General features: G+C 33.7%; 1 protein-coding gene across 1 annotated transcript in view; it reads left to right on the forward strand.

Annotated features, from left to right (window-relative positions):
• Positions 1-22,196, forward strand: part of STK31 (serine/threonine kinase 31) — a 91,858-nt gene that overhangs the window by 22,521 nt on the left and 47,141 nt on the right. Inside the window, 9 exon segments of the mRNA XM_082472203.1 lie at positions 3,005-3,120; positions 4,527-4,686; positions 7,727-7,849; positions 13,499-13,678; positions 15,301-15,417; positions 16,408-16,527; positions 17,622-17,753; positions 18,984-19,085; positions 20,424-20,504. Of these exon segments, the coding sequence (XP_082328329.1) occupies positions 3,005-3,120; positions 4,527-4,686; positions 7,727-7,849; positions 13,499-13,678; positions 15,301-15,417; positions 16,408-16,527; positions 17,622-17,753; positions 18,984-19,085; positions 20,424-20,504 (1,131 nt within the window).

Here is a 22,196-nt window from a genome sequence, read left to right on the forward strand (position 1 = left end):
ATTCCTGCCAGATCTGAATTTGATGCTGATGTTTGCTTTGTCTCTTCCAACTGTGTTTTTGTCTTTTAACATGTCTTACAAATTTTTTTTTTTTGGATAGCCAGGCATGATGTATTTGGTGAAAGGAACTGCTATAAATAGGAATTTAGTAAATGTGATGATTAGGTGTGGGGGAAGGAGAAGTGTTTTATAGTCTAAAAAGACTAAGAAGGTCTTTTAGTGAGCCTGTGCCTCCGGACTGTGAATTTCACACTTGCATCTAGATTTCTCCCCCACTCCCTTTAGAAAGGACAGGATGGCTAGAGTGGGCTGGATTTGGGTATTTCCCTTCCCCCAGGTTAATTAGGCTTGGATAAAATCCTAGCAGGTAGACTCTGTTTAAATGGTTTCCCCTAAGGGCAGATCTTGTTAAGTACAGAATGTTCTAACATATTTCAAAATGGTTCCTTTTCCCCTCCTCCTGCTGGAAGCTTGAGGGGATTTACTGTGAGAACCTGCTGGAGATCCAGGCGGTAAAACTCAAAAAATGTGGGGGCATCCTGATGATGGGGTCCCCCTGGTGTTTTTAACTTTCAGTTGTTCATGCTTAGCCTCTAGCAATACGTCAGTTACAGTTGCGGCTTCCCTACTCCAGACTTCTTCCCTGGGTGGTGGGGATTGCTGCTCCAGAAAGTTTTGAGTTTCCTTTATTAGCCTGTCTTGTCTTTCCAGTTGTGCCTTGTGACCTTACCTCTGTGACAAATCTAAGAAGAATTGTTGATTTTTCAGTTTGCTCAACTTTTTACTTGTTAGGATGGACTGGTGACTTTTCTTCTTACATGCTGGACTGGAAACTGGAAGTCCTTAACATTTTTCAAGAACTAATTTTTGCTTCTGTTGATTTTTTTTTCTTTATTGTTTGTCTCTATTCTACTTTATTGTTTTCTTTACTTACTGTTATTATTTCCTTCCTTCAGGTTGTTCTTCTAGCTTCTTTAGATGGAAATTTGTATCATTGTTTTATTTTTTATTCATATCATTGTTTTTAATCTTTTGTTCTTTTATAATGTTTAAAGATTTCCCTTTAAGCATCACTTTACTTGTAGTCCACAAATTTTGATTTTTTTTTATTATTTAATCAAACATTTAAAAACTTCCCATTATTATTATTTTTTTTTAATCATGAGCTATTTAGAAGTGTGTTGCCTAATTTCCACATATTTGGAGATTTCCCCCCAATATATTTTTGTTACTGATATTTTATTTTCTTAGCATCAGAGAGCATACTCAGTATGGTTTCAGTCCTTTTACATTTATTGATATTTGTTTTATTATCCAGCATATTGTTTGTCCTTGGAAATGTTCTGTATGCTTTTAAAAATTATGTGTATTCTACAGTTGTGTGGTGGAGTGTTTTATAAATGTTAGTTAGGTCGAATTGGTTGATAGTATTGTTTAAGATTTTTGTATCATGACTGATTTTCTGTTTACTTGTTCCTTCAGTTACAGAGAGAGGAGCGTTAAAATATCCAGATATTATTGTGGTTTTGTATATTTCTTCCTTTTGTTCGGTCAGGTTTTACTTTGTGGTTTTGAAGCTTTGTTATTAGGTGCATTCACATTTAGAATTGTTGTGTCTTCTTGATGAATTAATTCATTTGTCTTTATGAAATATCCCAGTTTATTGCTGGAATGCTCCCTGTACTGAAGTCCACATTGCCTGATATTAATATAGCAATGTTTGCCTTGTATATAGTTTCCATCCTTCAATTTTTATCTGTCTCTTTATATCTAATAAGTGTTTCTAATAAGCAGCATATGGTTTAGTCTAAGCTGTTTTCATCCAGATTGATAATCTCACATCTTTTAATTGGAGTGTTTAGCTAATTTTCATTTAATGTAATTATTAATGTGGTTGGGTTTAAGTTTGGCATCTTTTCTATTTGTTTTATTTGTTGTTTGTCTTAAAAACCATACTAATTATTTGTCATCTGAGCTCCGGTTTTTTTTTTTTTACAGGTGGATTAACAATAAGTTTAAGACAGTTGAGAAATAAACTGAGTTGACATTTCTTTTAGATTTAAATGATTCTTCAGAATTTTATAGTTCTCATCCACATGTATTTCATTAGCAATTTGTACTAAAAATTTGCTTTTATGTAGTCTTTGTAAAGCATTAAACACATTTTCAAAGATTCAACAACTTTTTATTTTCCCACTTCTGTTTCTTAGATTTATGTAATTTTTGGAGTAATTATCATAGCAATTACAGTAGATATAAACAGATTTAAGAACAAACATAACTGCTTCTTCATGGTCATCCTCCTCAGCAAATGGGAGCAGAAGGGCGTGAGCATTCCCAAATGTAACTTACTATTAATCAGCATTCAGTATTGGCTCTCTTTTTATTTAACTGAAGCATTGGAGAGAATGTGAACACCAGAGAGCATGTTGTTTAAATACTGAGTAAAAGTTCTGTGGTTAACTATGTAATACCTGGTTTGTAGTATAATTGGAATAAAATTGCTAAGTCTTTATCCATATTACTGCACTATACATTATTTTGAATAATTATATTAGACATATTGTTAAGGTACCACTCAGAATCAAGGAGTTTAACCTAGCTTGGGTCAAGGAAATGATGTTTTTGATTCTTTTATAATGCAGAATGACATCAGACTTCATCAGAAAACAAATTGTCATTGATTATCATTTGGTTTTTAAGGGGATCCTTTATTTTTCTTTTTAAAATCTAAGTATTAAGACATATAATATGTGAAATTTTGTTTTTATTTGGTTTCTTATTAGGATGCAATATAAGAGTGTCTCATCTGTGTGAAGGCAGAAGACTGGAATAGTTTATCTTTTTCAGATCCTAGCTAGCAGGGAAATCAGTGTTTGTTGTCCTGTCGCCTAACATTTTTTAGCCTTTAAAATTTTAATTACACCTAAAAATCATTTAAATAACAGTAGAAATACAGTTTCCTATTTCGGTCTAACTAAGATGTATTTGTTCTTTGCTTCAGCAAGAGAAAGCAACTACCATGGATTTGACTAAACATTTAGAAAGTACTCTGAAGACTTGTGTAGGTACCAGAATGAAAAACCTGGCAGCTAAGGTTGAAATATTGAAAGAAATTAGGTAGGTAAAAGCATATTTTTAAGAAGGATAGTTTAAAACAAATGCTAATTAGTTGGTGCTTTGTTTTGTATGCCTGCCATTTTTGCTTTGTAACTTAATCTTAGTATTTTTATTACTTTAAAGAAGGAAACTAAAAATAGTTACTCCTGAGACAAATTTTATATTGTTTTTGTTAGTGGTCTGTTGTCACTATGTGGCATGATAGTGTCCTAAAGTCATCTATGAGAATGAAATTAAAAAGTCAACACAACTTCTAAGTGGTAGTTTGATGAGAAACTACTATGTGCTCTTGTTTTGCTTGGGGTTATTTTCAGTCCTATACTGAAACTATAGATTTCAGTAATCTAAATTAATTATACTCCGTCTAAAGAAAGAAGAGAGTAGTCTTCATGGAGTTAGAAGAAAAGTGATCTTCATGGAGTCAGAAGAAATTGGTTAGCAAGTTTTGTACAGAGTTTATTCAGCATATCTCAGACTCTATATATGAATTATGTAGGTACTTTACTTTATAGAGGATTGCTTTATTATTGGTTAGGGATAATTTTTCACCCTTTTCTGGAATGTGGAAAAAATAGTTCTCAAAACAACCTAGTTCTCTTTTTGTGCTATACATACAACTTAAACCAGTAATTCATTTTCTCATGTACTTTGAAACACTAAGAAGATGTTGCCCTGAATTAATCCTGCACATTCATCTTTTGTCCAGTGGGAATTTATATTCTCCAGTATAAATCCATCAATCGGTATCTGGTTTATAAGTTTCTAAATAGTTTGAGTAAATTAAGTCTCTCTAGAGCTTAATCAACTTTTAATGCACAACCAAAAATTCAAGTGACTACACTTGCAAAGCTGTGAGATTGACTTTGGACCAAAACAGTTCAAAATATTTTAACCCATATTTGAGGAAATAATGTGCTGTTAGAATGATGGCAGTCTAACTGGAAGCTAGAAAAAAGAAAATGATGGGCCTTGTTGGTTTTGCTATTTGGTCTTTCTCATTGCTTTTTTTTTTGGTTATTTTAAAAAACTCTGCAAATGCTAGTCTGCTTATTAAGGTACAAGGACTATGTGCCTGTCATCTTGGTAAGCAAGATTGGCTTAAGTATAAAATTTTACAGAATTATTTATAAATCTAATTTAATATCATTTAAAATCTGCAGACTTTTGAAGTTGTCTTCTTATATAAAGCTTTTTGGAAAAGATATTTAAGTTTTTTTCTCAATCAATTATGTTTTTAAGTAAAAGTTTGTATCAAAGTTATTTATGATTTTATATGATTTTAAAAAGTACCTCTTCATAGCCAGTGTTGTAAATAGTAACTTTAGACCATTCATATTTAAGTGTAATTTTTTTTCTCACAACACCTTTAAAATTTCTTGATCTTTTCCTTTTTGCTGTTTTAATAGACGTGTCAATGTCAATGTTCATTTTGGAAATGACCTTTCAGATGCTATACAAGTATTGTATGAAGACTGCTTTACTATCCCAGCTTCTTTGAATGAATTAGAGATAATTTGGGCAGAATACTGTCTGGCTCAGGAGAAGATTCAAACTTGTCAGAATGTGGTGGGTTAAGAATTTTTCTCTATGATGATTTTTATCTGTTGAACATAAGGAGATAATGTCTTTCAAGAAAGCAGAAGGACTGCAGATATTGTAATGATACTTTTTGTGAAATCTTTAACTTTTACAGTATCTTCATATTAATAATTTGATTTCTTTTGTTGCCTTGTAAGAAAGGTAGGATAGATAAGTAGTGATTGTGGAAAAAGGGTTAATTAACAAAATCTTTCCCCCTTTTGCATGAGAATTTACCTCTCTCTGTTCCCTTGGTAATTTGATGAAATGATATTTCAGTCATGTTACTGGCAACATTGTTTAGGTAAAAATAAAACCCCTGATTGGTAAATTGTATCTGGACTGGGAGGAACTGTAAACTACAAATACTTGCAACTGGGCATACCCCTTGAGGGACCCTGGCAGCTATACCTATAAGAGATGGTGGCTTTTGAGGGACATGAGGCTTGTAAGCCAGAGTGGCTCCCACAACTGCTAATGTGGATCTTTCTTTAAAATTTTTTATTTATTTATTTATTTATTTATTTTTGGCTGTGTTGGGTCTTCGTTTCTGTGCGAGGGCTTTCTCCAGTTGCGGCAAGCGGGGGCCACTCTTCATCGCGGTGCGCAGGCCTCTCACCGTCGCGGCCTCTCCCGTTGCGGAGCACAGGCTCCAGACGCGCAGGCTCAGTAGTTGTGGCTCACGGGCCTAGTCGCTCCGCGGCATGTGGGATCTTCCTGGACCGGTGCACAAACCCGTGTCCCCTGCATTGGCAGGCAGATTCCTAACCACTGCGCCACCAGGGAAGCCCGTTAATGTGGATCTTGTCTTCTGGTCTGAGTGGCGTGTTTTATGCTGCATTATAGGACTCTGCCTTACTGTTAAATGCTATCTAAGCCATCCATATGTGGGTAGGGGAGGGATATGATGAATGGAATATTTCATGTGACTTCTTCATTAGTGTAGGTAAAAATATATTTATTTCCTCTTGGAATTTTCTTTAGTTTATTATATTGAGCTGAATGGAACTCCTTGTTTTTCATATAAAGATATTTGGTACAACAATCATAGCTTTCCATAGTACCTATGAGCCCTAAACTTGTGTTTGGAGTTGTCCTATCTTAAGTATCGGTGGTTTCTGCCTCTGGGGATTGTACCCTGAAAGTCTTATTCCCTATTCATTCTAGGTTGGCCAGTTGGCAGCCTAACTGGCTCTGAATGAGAAAAGTAAACAGAATAACTAGGCCTTTGAAAATGCCAGGAATGTTTAATTTGGATAAGGGATTCGATTTGGGTTATTTTACATATTAGACCTTTACTGGTCACTTCTGATTATGGAAGGAAAAAAAGTGACAGAAGTAATAATTTTAGAATCTGTATGAAACACAGGCAGTGTTATAGATACTTTATAAACTTTTTCGTACACAAACTTTTAAAAATGGGCACTTTTGCTCCTCAGGAAACTGAGGCCCACAGGGTTTAAGGAAATTGTTCAAGATTACGTAGTTCTAAATGTTAATATGGAATTTGAACCCAGGTATGTCTGATTGCAAAGTGTATTCTAGTTCCATTTAAACCATACTGCCAGTATTAAAATACTTCATCATGTATTTTCACGTAGTAAGATGAAAAGATGAAAAAGGACTGCTTTTTAATTTTTGTTTTGTTTTGTTTTTGAGCATAAGAAAGTGATTTATCACAGGGAGGGAAAGGGCTTAGTATATACATAGGACTTGGTATTCTAGTAGAACAAATGTGATTTTTTTTTTTTGAAGCAATTTATTTCCACTACTGCTGATGTTTCAGGACTTACTTTTAGGCTTTATTGCCCTAAAGTTCATTTGACAGACTGAAGAGTAGATTATTGGATAAATAGAGAGTCATAATTGTCCCTCAGATAAAGTTGTAATTTTATTTCCCTTCTTGCACTTAATTTGGGTCTTAGTATTGTTATTTTCATTTATATATTTCGCACAGTTCCTTAACTTGATTGCCATGTACTTTTTTTTTTTTTATAAATTTACTTATTTATTTATTTTTGGCTGCGTTGGGTCTTCATTGCTGCTAGTGGGCTTTCTCTAGTTGCGGTGAGCAGGGGCTACTCTTTGTTGCCGTGTGCGGGCTTCTCATTACGGTGGTTTCTCTTGTTGCGGAGCATGGGCTCTAGGCCCATGGGCTTCAGTAGTTGTTGCACGTGGGCTCAGTAGTTGTGGCACATGGGCTTAGTTGCTCCGCGGCATGTGGGACCTTCCTAGACCAGGGATCGAACCTGTGTCCCCTGCATTGGCAGGCGGATTCTTAACCACTGTGCCACCAAGGAAGCCCGCCAGGTGTATTTTTGATGAAAGAGATTCTTTTCTTTTGTCTTTATAATTAGTTATATAATGGTCTGGTTGAGCTTACACAAAAAACAGTATTCTAACATTCAGGCTTTTAAGTGTATGTGCCAGACACTGTTACAGGTAGTAGACACATGCATTTGTTTAAGACGTGGTCCTGTCCCTCTATCTACCTTGGGTATTGGCCGGATATATAAATAGATAGTTTTAATATAGTTTGGTAAGTACTATAACAGAGGTAATGCACAGCATTCTTGGATATCTCTCATATCTATTTCCAAACATAGCCTTTTGGGTGAATTGGAGGTTTTATCATGGTGGAGTTTAACTGAATCTTGAAAGATAAGTAGATGAAGGAATTGAGGGTGGGCTGAGAGTAGGAAGGAGACAGTGTGTAATTAGCTATAGACACTTGTATAATTTTCTTAAGAAAAGCAAAAATTTTATTGTTGCAGAAATAATGGGAAAAGATGAAGATTAACAGAGCAGAATTGTTGAACGTAAATCTTATTTCTAATTAAGGGAGAGAAAACTCTTTGTCAGTTTGGTGATCTAAGGAGACAGGTGTTTGTCTGAAATGTTACTATGTTTGGAGAACGTAATGTTAAATTTTACTAACTTTAAGAGATCAGTTTTTTTCATAGAGGTCAGTGTGTAAAAAAAACGCCTGATATATTAATGATGGTTATTCTTTTTTTCCTTCCTCCAGAATGAAGGGAATATTTTGATAGCCAAAAGAAATGAAGTACAACAGAAGTTGTACATGGCAGTAGAAGTTTTTATTCTGGAAGTTGATGAGTTACCTCTTAATAAACGCTTGAAAACATTACAGGTTGGAATTTTAAAAGATATAAAATATACATTAAAATATGTTTATCATTTGAGAGGTGAAATTAGCATTTACCTTTAGACTTCAGATAGTACTGATGGCTGCAAAAGTTTTTCTTTGATAAATCCTAGTTTCTTTTTAATGGTGTTAAAATTTTATATTGATATATTTAATGTGTTTATGTATGTATATGTATTTTTCCTGCAAACAAGGTAAAATGGTCAGGCATGTCAGGCTTGCTAGAGCAGCATTCTTTGGGAAAACTCACAGAGACAGGAGCAGTAGCAGGCAGGTGAGTCCCTGTTACCCACTGCATTCTAGCAGAAAATCTAGTAAAGCCATATGTTAGAGTTAGGGAGAGGGATCCTGATCCTTGAGTTATAGGGTTTTTAAGATCTGTGATAGTGGATGGAGTACAGTAGCTGTATGATGTTGTGGAACCTTGTCTTTAGTCCTATCCTGTCAGCTCAGAAATGACTAATTTGGAGTGAATGAGTGTGACAATGTCATTCCACCTATTAACATAGTCTTTCTACTTATTCAGATCTTTTATTATGTTTTTTAATGATGTTTAAAATTTTTCTCCATAGAGCCCTCATGCATTTTCTTCATTTAACTCCAAGACATTTATACTTTTGATTGCTTTTGTGAATGTTATCTTATTTTCCATTTCCTAGTTATTTTTGATGGTGTAGAGGGATACTATTGATTTTTATATATTGATGTCTCTCTGGCAACTCTGCTGAACTCTCTTTTAGTTTTTGTCAGTTGATACTCTGAGCTTTCTGTGTGGTCATATCATTTGAACACAATAACCCTCTTCTACTCCTTCTACCTTTTATGTATCTTAGAATTTTTACTGTTTTTGTCAGTATCTTTAATACCAAGTTGAATAATAGCTGTCTTGTTTTATACTGTAGGGAATAAGCTTGCTGGAGAATTGGAGAAAAGGATATTCAGGGACATCTGGGCACTGTCTCTTTTTGTCCACCTAGATGAAGGTGTAGTTTTCATATTACTGTGTATGGTTCAGAAGCCATTAGAGCCCTGATTTGAAACATTTTCTTAAATGGAATTGCATAAATAGTATAGGTTATTCCAGAATGGTGAAGTGAGCTTTTCATATAAAAGGATAGTGATGAAAGAATTCACCTTTCTGCATTGCAGCTTCTACTTTACCCTGTAAAGGTTTATTTCTTCTCATTAACTGTTAGAAAACAGAGGTAAAGGATCAGCAAACAAGGTCATTTTTAAAGCTCTTTTCTTTTTAAAGTTTAATCTTAAAAGAAGTTTTGCCAAATCTGGTTTGTCTCTCTTTCTACTATTCCCCTCGGTCACCAGTTTATTCTTTTTTTAAAATTTTTCCTGGAGTATAGTTGATTTACAATGTTGTGTTAGTTTCAGGTGTACAGCAAAGTGAATAAGTTGCATATATACATTCTCTTTTAGATTCTTTTCCCGTGTAGGCCATTGCAGAATATTGAGTAGAGTTACCTGTGCCATACAGTAGGTTCTTATGAGTTATCTATCTTATATATAGTAGTGTGTATATGTCCCCCTACCCAGAATCATATTTTTCTACATCTGTAACTCTATTTCTGTTTTGTAGATAAGTTCATTTGTACCCTTTTTTTAGATTCCACATATAAGTGATATCATGTGATATTTGTCTTTCTCTGTCTGACTTCACTCAGTATGACAATCTCTAGGTCCATCCATGTTGCTGCAGGTGGCATTATTTCATTCTTTTTTATGGCTGAGTAATATTCCACTGTATACATGTACCACATCTTCTTTATCCATTCCTCTGTTGATGGACGTTTAGGTTGCTTCCATGTCCTGGCTATTGTAAACAGTGCTACAGTGAACATTACGGTGCATGTATCTTTTTGAATTATGGTTTTCTCCAGAGCTACATGTAAGTGAATGAAATTAGAACACTCCCTAACACCATACACAAAAATAAACTCAAAATGGATTGAAGACCTAAATGTAAGGCTGGATACTATAAACCTCTTAGAGGAAAACATAGGCAGAACACTTTCTGACATAAATCACAGCAAGATCTTTTTCAGTCCACCTCCTAGAGTAATGAAAATAAAAACAAAAATAAACAAATGAGACCTAACTAAATGTAAAAGCTTTTGCACAGCAAAGGAAACCATAAACAAAATGAAAAGACAACTTACAGAATGGGAGAAAATATTTGCAAATAAAGCAACTGACAAGGGATTAATCTCCAAAATATACAAACGGCTCACGCAGCTCAGTATCAATAAAACAAACAACCCAGTCAAAACACGGGCGGAAGATCTAAATAGACCTTTCTCCAAAGAAGACATACAGATGGCTAAAAAGCACATGAAAAGATTCTCAACATCACTAATTATTAGAGAAATACAGATCAAAACTACAATGAGATATCACCTCACACTGGTCAGAATGGCCATCATCAAAAAGTCTACAAATAATACATGCTGCAGAGGGTGTGGAGAAAAGGGAACCCACTTGCTCTGTTGGTGGGAATGTAAATTGGTACAGCCACTATGGAGAACAGTATGGAGGTTCCTTATAAAACTAAAAATAGAGTTACCATGTGATCCAGCAATCCCACTCCTGGGCACCAGATTATTCTTTAAGCTTCTCTTTAGTTCGCTGAAAAATAGTTTGATTTTTATTTATATTCTTCAAGTAAATACTTAAGAAATATAACTTATACTTTGATAATGAGGGTCAAAGAAGTGAAATGTCATGATTTTGATTTCCTCAGCATTTATTGAGATTTTTTTTGTGGCCTACAATACACGGTTAATTTTTCATGACTGTTCCTTTTAAGTTCAAAAAGAAAGTATATTCTAGGTTTTCTTTGTGTGCAGTTTCTGACCTATAGCTATTATTTTAAGCTTTAATCTTCTGTATCTTTGCTTAGTTTTTTTATCTGATCAGTTTATCAGTTTGGGGATATTTTTGTTATATATTCTAGTTAATATATTGTTATATATTCTGGTTCTTTAAATTTTTCAAAATATTTCATTGCTGTATTGTTGAGTGTTAATGAATTTGTGATTGTTATGTATTTTAAACTGTTATGGAACATTATTTTTCCCTTAAGGGGTTTTGGGATAAAATTTTATTTTTGTTTTCATTTAAAATTCTTATCCCACCTGTCTTTCTGGTTAATATTTGCTTTATATATATTTTCTTTTTTTCTTCCCTTTATTTTAAATGTCTCTCTTAGACAACAGACTAACAGATCATTTTTAAAAAGAGTCCAATGTGTAAATCTGCCTTTTGATGGGTAGCTTGATTTATAAATTTATAATTACTGTTTTATTAGAACTTTTTTCTGTGATTATTTTTGTGTTTCTGTTTATCATGGTTTCTTTTTTTCCTCCCTTTTTTTTCACCTTCTACCCCTGATATCTTAGAACATTTTCACTTGCCTCTGGTGTGTCTTTTTGTCTGTCTGTATCTCCCTCCCATGAATCTAACAACCACAATTGTTGTCTAGGATTTGACTCACAGATTGTTACAGATATTGTATATGATATCTCAAGTAACAGACTTTAGAGTTATTTTCCCACTCTTATTTATTTTGTAAATTATTGGATATCTTTTGGTTTACTCTGTATTGGAATACTTTCTTTGAGAGTACTTTCAAGGAGGGCTTTGAGTGGTTGACTTTGTGAGGTAGTAAATGTCTCAGGATATTGTATTTAAACAATTTAAATATTTAAACAATTGCTTACATTTAAGCTCTTTAAACAATTGTTTAGTGAGCTACAAAATATTAGGTCCATTTTCTCTTCAGACCTTTGACAATAATAATCCATTGTTTTCTTATTTCAGTAGTTGTTGATATGAGTCTGATTTTTGTTCTTCTGTTACCTTTTTTCCTCCTGGAGCTTGAACATTTTCTCTTGACTTATTTCCTAAATTGCACTGAAACATATATAAGTTTAGATTTAATCTGAGGCAATTCAGTTTGAGGTTTTTCTTTAACTCTAGGAAATATCTGATAATTATTTCTTAAAATACTGTCCCCCCCCGCTCCCTCCCACCTCATTTACATTTTCTTTCTTTCTGAGACTTCTGTTAGATGGATATTTAAACTTCTGTTCTTTACATATTTTAATTGTTCACTCATTTTTTTCTATCTTTTTATCCCTTTCTTTGTCTTTTTGGAAGGATCCTTGACTTAACCACCTAGTCACTAATTGGTTCTTTTGCTGTATTTCTTCTGCCACTTAACCAATCCCTTGTGTTCTTTATTTCAAAGATTATTTCTTTCATACTTATATTTCAGTTGGTTATTATTCATAGCTACTTGGTTTTGCTTTATGTTTCCAATATTCTTTCTTTCTTTGAGAATATTTGTTATGTTTATTTTGAGTTCTTACTATTATCTAGGCGACTGATTTTGCTTCCTTTTTATAAGGTGGCTTAGTTTATTATATTTCTTTCAGAGTGCTTGTATTATTCACACATTTCATCCTCCCCTGTACTTCCCCTCAGGACCTCATATTCTCTTGAAGAATTATAAGCTGCCTTAGTGTGCTGTTGTATACATATGTGATAGTGTGGTAATGGGACCTAGGGAGGGGTGAAAGCTTGGACCATAACTTCAGAGACTTCAGATGGGTTTAGGGAATAGGATGGGGTTGTTACTCAGAACTTCTAGGGTTGCAGACTGGGCTCAACTACTTCCTATTGGCTTTTCTTCTAGATGATCTTACTCTTCAGAGGACCTCCCAGTCCTGGGAGGAAAAGAGCCACTGCTCTTTTCCAGGGACTGCCACCCTTGGGTGTAAATACTACCAGGTGTTCAGGGCAAAAGGGAAGAAAAGAGAGTGCTTGGCCAATTCTTTTGTATTGGTTATCAATTTTTGCCTCATCTAGGTTTCTATACTGTACTTGTATAAATCCATTGCCTCTTGCTTGTGCTGCTGCCTTCCTGCCCAGTGTGAGGGAGAAAGAAGGGCATATGAAGACAGTTCTTTTCCCACAGGATATTCTCTGCTGTGGTACAGGCCTTCTCCCACTTGCTATGACCGTATTCATTCAGTGCTAAGCACCAGCCATCCTCTCTCTTTCCAAGGGTTTGTCAGAGTTTTGTGATAAAAATTTCTGGAATCTATTAAGTTTTCCTCTTGTCTCTGTGACATTTCTAGAGTCTGATTCCTAGAGAGAGCCATCAAGCTCTTTTGTCTCTTCTAGTCCTTTCTAAAAATGCTTTTAAGTGCATACACACACACATATATATATGCTTAATGTCTTTCCTTAATTGGAATTATTTGAATATTTTGGTGTTTTTATTTTACTTAGCAGTAGCTCTTAGAAACTTCCATATCAGGGCAAAATAGTGATTCTTACGTAAAGTCAGAGAAAAGAGGATAATTTCTACTTGATTAAAAACCTAAGAATATAAAACCTTCTATTTATAACCTTAATGAACGTTTACTCTTACAGTCCAAATAAATCACCTTATAGGTAGTTTTATGCTTTTATGTCTAATTATTCTAAATTTTATTTATAAAATGCTCAAAGATAGGGATTCAACATACTACTTTTCTGTCTCTCAGATTCTAATATGGTGCTTGAATCCTAATATAAAGTTAATAAACTTTAATAAACAGAAGTATCTCTTTGCAGGATTTGTCAGCCTCTTTAGAAGCAGTATATGGACAGGCCACAGAAGGGACAAACTCTGAAGAAACACTGAAGAAATTTTATGACTGGAAGTGTAAGAAAAGAGAGGAGCTCACCAGTGTTAGAAGTGAAACAGAGGTTTCTCTACAACATCTTGTAACGTGGTTTCAGAGTACCTTAAAGGTAACAAGAGCTGTTGCCGAGTGGTGTCATAGCATAAACCGGCGAATATGTATTTTTAAATTGTCCACATGTAATTTACTTCTTTCTGAGAGAGGGAGGGAGGGAGAGAGAGATAAAAAGGAGAAAAAATATTAATGAGAATATGAATGAGAATGCTGGGATAGAAGAGTGAGGGATTTACATATTTACATTCTCTGTTTAGGACATATATGAAAACAACTTCAATCAAGTTACAGGTGTAAGATAATATCAGTGGAATTTATTACAAGTGTAGTGTATATTTTACAGCTATAGTGTAGAGATAAGAGTATGTGCTTTGAGGGTAGTAGAGCTTTCCTCTTTTTGGTTTCTTTTTTAGCAAGACATATGTGTTTTAACATTAGTTGGCTAACTAGCCATGATTACAATGTTGTTTAGCAGTGTAAGTCTTTTAAGTTTTAGTTATCTTAAATATCCTAAAGATACCTAAACTAAATGGGGAATATTAGTCTCATTTGATATTAGATATTAGAAAAGGTGTCTTTTATATCTTCTTTTTTTTTTTTAGTTCTTAATTATTATTGTGAAAACACAATGTAATTTTCTAAAAGGCTTGGAGGCATGTGGCTTTGTGTAATGTACTCAGAACCCTAATTAAATTTTGGCCTAATTTTGTTATTGATTCTGTGTTCTTCTGTCTGCTTTACATCCTCCTGAGCAAAGGGAAAGACACCTATAGTGTCATTTATCTCTCTGTGTGAATGATTTCCAAATATGCAGTTCTAGCTTTGTCTGGGGAAAAAAAAATCTTTAATCTCCTGCTACTTCTAGAACTCTTCATTTTTGGTGCTTTTTATGGATACATTAATGTAACTAAGTTATTTCTTTGTCTTATTTTGTTATTGATCATAATTGTCTTTCCATTTAGGTTAATTATCTGTTATCCTTTTCTTTCATTTCCATATCCGTTTCCCAAATCTAGACCTCCATAAACACAAATCTGAACCTCTGAAAGCCGAGTGACTGCTTCTGACATTTATGTTCTGTATTATAGTTTGGGTCCCTGATGTCATTCTATTTAACACCTTATTATAAAGTCTGTTTCCTGATAGAAAGTACCTTAGTTTTCCTAATGAGATGGAAACTATCAGGGTTTAATTTTTAACCTTGAATCTTCATATTCCTTAATGCTCGTGGGTCATCATTAAGTACCAGGTACAGTCATACCCCTTCTTTGTATAAACGCTGATATTGTCTGCCCACTACCTGTCAGATTTAAACTTGCTCCCTGAGCAGTCAAGGTTCTTTACCAGTTTTTAGTCAGACTGCGTCTTTTTCTATTCCCCCAAAACATCTTGGTCTTGTCCCTGTTTTTTCTCATAATTTTCCTCTGTATTGTCCTCTCATCTCTCTTAATCACTAATCACCTTAACAAAAATCTGTGTTTTCTTTAGGCATGTGAGGTGTGTATACCTTTTCTTTCCGGTGCATAAGTTTTGTGAGGGTAGTACTTTATGTTTCTTGTGTTTATTTCCCCCTCGTTGCCCAGTACATAGGTTAATGCTCTGCTCCAGGTATAAGGACACAATACTAATTGAAATAATTAAATGAGATACTTCATGTTTTTTATTTTTGCAAACGAGGCCTTTGATCTATCTGTGGAAGAATCACTGACTTCTGAAGACACAATTGGTAATATTGATGAAATCCTAGAGAAGACTGAGTCAGGTGTCTGCAAAGAGCTGGAGATATCTCTGACTGTGAGTATTGATATTCTTTATTACTGCTTCCTTTGAAGCAAAGTGGTTTCCTTACTAGGTAGAGAGTGTTAAGACTAGTCTTAGCTTTCTTCGTAAAGGCCTATTTGAGATAGTAACACTGTCAAGTTCTAATCCAAATACAGTGCGAAGTCTTATTCTTCCACAGGGTGGTATTTTGATTTTAGTAGGATATTTCACATGAAAAAAAAATCTAATGTTTAATTCTAGGAAAACAACTCTTAATCTGAGTGTATCAGCTTTCTTTAGTACTTGATTCTTGAGTCCATCATACCCAATGACTGTAAGTGTAAGATAAGGCTCTTTAGAGTTTGTGAAAACTTGAAATAAAATCTGGGAGAGCTCTTGGAAGTGGATACACAAGTTTGATTAGTAGCTCCCTTTCCCTACTGTGTATACTCTCTTTTGCTGTGTAAAGTTAAAAGTTAGTGTATTTTGTAATGTTAATATTGCTCACTGGAACTCTTAACCAGTTTTTCAGGCTGCTTACCAAAGTCTCATTGGTTATGTTCTTTATTTTGCTTGTTTCTCTTTACCTTTTGTGATTTTATAAAGATTGGCATTAAAAAATACACATTACTATATTTCCCTATTGTCAAATTGTCCTTATTTAGATGGTTTTGTCAGGCTTGATTTTAGAAGTGGTTGTTAACAGATATCTAAAAATAAAGTGTTGAAGTTCTGTATATTGTTTAGTTCTTACATTTAGCATAACAGTATCCCTGATTTCCTTTAACACTCTGCTTCAGACAGCTTTAAGTATAATAGCGTTATGGGAATAAAATTTCCCATATGAACATCTTTGACATCAGTCTCTCTTCTCCCTAGAAAAATATCTATGTTTAAGAAATATTTTGAAATAGATATAGAAGTTCGTTAAGGGTATCATTTTAAAGTGTATCCATTGTTATCGAAGGTTTTAACTATTTTGTATTCCTTTGTATATAAATCTGTGTGTATGATTTCATTTAGGAGCAAGGTGATGCAGACAAGGAGATCACTTTAAATACATATAGTCAAGTAGTACAAAAGATCCGTTCAGAGGAAAGGCTTATTGCCACAGTACAATCCAAGTACAAGGACAGTGTTGAGGTTGGATTATGCTTTATATTATTGGTCTTATATACTGATGCTTTGAAATTTTTAATACTTAAACTTTTCTCAAGTAGTTTAATACCCAGTGTGTAGATAAATTATTTACTATTGCTAGAAAAACACTATAGCCATTGTTAGCTGGTATATAATTAAATTCATCCTATAGTGGAAACGGCATTTCACTGATATAAATATATTGAGATTTTTTTATTGTCTTAAATCTTTGATTTTCTTATGTCCTTTAAAACATAACTTTTATCATTTTCTTTTTGCCTATACAAGTTTACAGTAGAAAACTTGCTATATACAGAAAGATAAGAAATAAAAACATTGATTATAGTCCCTTTTGCTTAAGAGATACTCACTGCTAGTTTCAGAGTATTTCCTTTGTGAATGGTGACTTATATGTATGTATGAATATTATGTGCATTGCATCATTTTGTAAACTGTTTTGAAAATGTTTTCTTCATTTAATTGTGTATTATGAACATTTGCCCATGTGATTTATAATTCTTGTATACTGTCATTTTGAGTGACTAGAACATCATCTCTTGCATAGATGTACAGTGTTATTTAACCTTTCATCTATCAGATGTTAAGGTTACTTCCATTTTTTTTTACCATAAATAACACTGTACATAATCTTTGTACATAATATTGTGTGTGTATTTCCTCAAATAGAGTCCTGAAAATTGTTAATTACTAAGTCAAAAGGAATGAACATTCTTAAAACTTGATACATATTGTCAAACTACTTTTGGGAAGGGTAATTTCAATTTACATCCTCACTAGAAATTCAATTTGCATTTTCTGTAGCAAAGTGTGTCTCACTGTGTGTCTCAGCTTGAAATATTTTTTCCCTTTGCTTCTTTGATTGCTAGAATGATACTCTTCTAAACAGATATGTGGATAATTAAGAAATCAGTGGGTAGAATTGTCTTGTTGAAAATTGAAGAATTTCTTATTTCAATCTGAACTCAGTAAATACTAGTTGAATCTTAATAGAGAATTAATGCGTGGTCAGAAAGCGACTGTTTGATTAATATTGTTGTCTCTGTGTTGAAAATATAACAACTCTTTCTCTCACTTAGTTTAAGAAACAGATTATTGAATGTTTAAATAAGAGCCCCAATGTGGATCACTTGCTGTCCATTAAAAAGACACTGAAAAACCTAAAGGCTCGACTGAGATGGAAATTGGTTGAAAAGAATAATTTGGAAGAAGTAAGGAACAGTTGGTTCTTACTGAACTCTGTGTGTACCTCATTTTATTTATGCGTAAGAGTAATGCATAAATACACTCTTTAAAATTATTCACATTTTGTTTTATTTTTCCCTTCTGTGTTTGTGTTTAAATAAAATTACTACGTTAATAGTGTAAACATTTTCCCATGTCATGAAATGTTTTTAAAAAACATTTTACATGGTTGCCTTGGTTGTTAGTAAGATAAGCATTTTCGAATAATTTAAAAAACTGTTGATATGGACTGTTATAATATCTATTAAAAACAAGCCTACTACATGCTGCGAGGTGATGGGGTACTCCCCCAAAGGCAGAATTTTGTCGTAAAGATCAGGATGTCTTTTGTTAGCTCTGTTTTTAATGGCTGGACATACTATTTCTTGCAAATAGTTTAAGTTGTTTTCATATTATAATAGAACTGGAAGAATTAGGACACTTTAAACTGGACTAAACCTCCTTCTTTAGTCTTGAAACTTTGTGAATAAACTGGCATTCTTTGTTTCCTTGAACAAAGAATTTACTTATCAAAGGGATTTACATTATATCTTAATCCAACTTGAGTTAGCTTTCTTCCTCATTGGAGCATTTAAGCATGGAGTGGAGCTAATTTAATAGTTTAAAATTTTTCTAGTTTTATCCTATTCTGGGCTGTGGGAAATGGGGTCTTTTTTAGTTTAATTTTTTAACTTTTATAGAAACATCTAACTTTGAAAACATGTACCTTTTAAGGAGGCTTGTTAATTATCTTAGAGTTTTATGGAGTCTTTGTGAGTCCTACATTGTCTTTCCTGTAGTAGACATGCCACATGTTTACTAATTTTTTAAAAATCAAATCTTATGTAGAAAAAGGTTCCAGGGAGTTTAATTGTATTCTGGTTCCTATTCTTGACATTTACGTTATGGTGGGAGTTGGTCATCTTAGAGAAAATGTACAGCAAATTAAGAGATAAGAAAAATCTATGTAATTAACTTTATGACTTTATTTTTATAATTCCTTTTTGTAGGTTTTGGAAAAGTCAGGATTAGAATAAACTAATAAATATTAATTCGACAAGTGTTAATGAGAGATTGTTATGTGCTAGGTATAGAAGGATACGTAGAAATCAGACAGAGTGATTTGCTGTAGAAGTTGCATTAATTCTTACTAGGAAGAGTTGTTTTGAGTCTACTTTCATAAGTCTGTAAGGTCACTTTTTTCTTTCTGATTAAAGTCCGATGACCATGATGGATCTGAGATTGAGGAAATAAAACAAGAAATAACTCAATTGCGGAATAGCGTCTTTCAGGAAATTTATCATGAGCGGGAGGAATATGTAAGTATTCGATTCTTTGAAATTTTGAATTAGTTTTTACTGTAAAAATTGAATTCAAATATCCATTTTTATGAAGTGTACTATAATCAAAAGATCACAGATTATATTGGCATAGTTAAATTGGTATAGTAATGTTTGTGAATTTAGAAATTAATTTCTGATGACAAAATAGTTCATAACCATTGTGCCAAATGTGAAAATTACAGAAGAAGAAACATCATCTGTAATGTTCTCACTCAGTGGTAACAGTAGTATAATCACATTTAACTTTTGAGTTAACTTCCTTTTAGTTTTCTTTCTGCTTGTTTTTACAAGAATCGAGATTATAACAGACACTTTTGCATATTGCTTGTTTTCTGTTGAAGATAAAGCCTAAAGATTTTTTCCTTTATTAAAATCTGTATGAACATCATTTTAGCTTAAAACTGCAATGAAAACATTAATAGGGCATCATAATTTAGTTGAAGAATATAACAAAATAAAACTACTGGGTTGGGGGAAAGTTCTACCATGAATTTTTGTGACTTTGGAAGAGTCAGTCAGCATATTTTGTCTTTAAAATGGAGAGAATATTGTATTTTATGTTTCAGGGATGTTATGGGAAAGAAGTAAGATAAGAAACAATGCCTCTGAAAAATAAAAATACTATGAAAATAGTAGGCATTTTAAGTGTTATGCATTATTTAGCAAACTTATCTGACTGTGTGTGCTTCATTGTTCACCTTAGGAACCTTGGATAAAATAGCTATCTCCCAGGAACGTGATAAGTATCTAGAAGTTTTACTGAATAAACATGTGATAAGTGACTTTTCTAAGGATCCTCAATTGACACATTTGCTTCAAAGTAGCTTTTGCAGAGCTACATGTTTATTATTCCTTTCAAGGCTTTTATGATTTTTTTCTTCCTAAAATGAAATAACCATTATTTTAAACTGTTACTGTGTTCTGTTTTGTTCTGTGTTTGTACTGTGTTCTACTATTTTGAGAAATAGTGACAATTTTATGACTCAAATTGGTTTTTCATCACACTTTTTCATTTTAGCTTGTGAGTATGGACTTTGACCTTAGGCAAGGTTTTGTGCCTGTATATGTATATTAAGCTTAAAATTGGTAATTAAGTTTTTCTTCTGTTAGTAAGATGGTAATTTAGAACCAAATGACTCTTGGTTTTTGTTTAATATTTCTTGTAGTAGAAGGCAAAATCAGTGATTATATATTTTATGAGGTTATATATATATTATTAGATTATATATCTTGTTAGATACATAATAAGGGAGATACCAACATGTCACAATTGAATATATATTGATCTATAATAAAAATATTTTTTAAATTTAGGAGAAGCTGAAGAGCTTGGTACAGAAATGGTTCCCTGAGCTTCCTCTACTTCATCCTGAAATAGGATTACTTGAGTACATGGTAAGCTTTGTTTCCTCTGAGAATTACTATTCTGCAGAGAGTGTTGAAAAGTGATGACATTAAAATTATGTGTTATGGGCTTCCCTGGTGGCGCAGTGGTTGAGAATCTGCCTGCTAACGCAGGGGACACGGGTTCGAGCCCTGGTCTGGGAAGATCCCACATGCCACGGAGCAACTAGGCCCGTGAGCCACAACTACTGAGCCTGCGCGTCTGGAGCCTATGCTCCGCAAAAAGAGAGGCCACAATAGTGAGAGGCCCGCGCACCGCGATGAAGAGTGGCCCCTGCTTGCCACAACTAGAGAAAGCCCTCTCACAGAAACGAAGACCCAACACAACCAAAAAAATAAATTAATTAATTAAAAAAAAAATTATATGTTAGTGTTAAATTTATAATATCCTTACTTTATGAAAATGTTCCTGAGGAATGGTTTTTAGGTATTATTAGAACTTTTCTCAAGACTGTCTTTAATACTTGCATACTGTATGTATATCAATTTGCATGTTTTTAATTTTTATATCAATTTTTATATCAATTTGCATGTTTTTCTTTGTTTTCGCTTTTCCTCATACCCACTCAATACATTGCATGGCACTTATTTGAATTACAGGTGTTTATTTTTTGAAGTGATGAAGCAGTTTTAGCTTCTGTTCCAGGTTAGAATAAAAGCAGGACACTGATAGTCATGAGGAATTTAAACAGAATTTATCTTTTAAGTTAAAGCAGGCAGCATTCAAAGCCTGGGAGATCAGTGTGTTAGAAAGACTCTGTGGAGCAGGATTGGTAAACTTCGGCTCTCAGAGCAGAATCTGTTAGCTCTGTGTTTTATATTGTCTGCTAGGGATGAGGGACTAGATGAGATGTTTATTCTTTTTTTTTTTTTTTAATTATTTATTTTTGGCTGCATTGGGTCTTCATTGCTACGCGTGGGGCTTTCTCTAGTTGCGGCGAGCGGGGGCTACTCTTTGTTGCGGTGCGGGGGCTTCTCATTGCGGTGGCTTCTCTTGTTGCAGAGCACGGGCTCTAGGCACGCGGGCTTCAGTAGTTGTGGCACGCGGGCTGAGTTTCTCTGCGGCATGTGGGATCTTCCCGGACCAGGGCTGGAACCCGTGTCCCCTGCATTGGCAGGTGGATTCTTAACCACTGTGCCACCAGGGAAGCCCAAGATGTGTATTCTTTAAGATTGTCATTAAGTCCCTGATAATAGCTTAAATACAGTACATAAAGGGATGTTCACATAGACTTGTGAACTCATAAATATGTAAGATTAATAAGTCCCATAAATTGTTAAAGCAATTACTGTATAATCTTTTCAGACTAAACTTTAAAATAATGTAGTGTTTTTCTTGCAATTATTTAACTCTTGCTTAGAGACTCTCTCTTACAGGATGGGTGAGTGAATATGTGGTGCTATATAGGACTTGAAAATTAATTTTAAAAATATGCTAATCTGTTTTATTGTGGAAGATTATAAAAGGTTCGAATTGTGGCTTATGGATGCCTTTAATTATTTTAAGATGTTTTCCTGTGATGTATCCTTAGGAAACCCCTGTAGATTATGTATTGTGGATTACTTAAATATGCTGACAACACTTAAAAAAAAAAACCAGAAAATAATTTCACAACCCCTCTTACTAAAACTATACCACAGTAAAACTCAGCTTGATTTAAAATGTTGATAGTCATGTTTTAG

This window comes from Balaenoptera physalus (assembly GCF_965194825.1).
Source record: "Balaenoptera physalus genome assembly, chromosome: 8".
NCBI classification, from domain to species: Eukaryota; Metazoa; Chordata; class Mammalia; order Artiodactyla; family Balaenopteridae; genus Balaenoptera; species Balaenoptera physalus.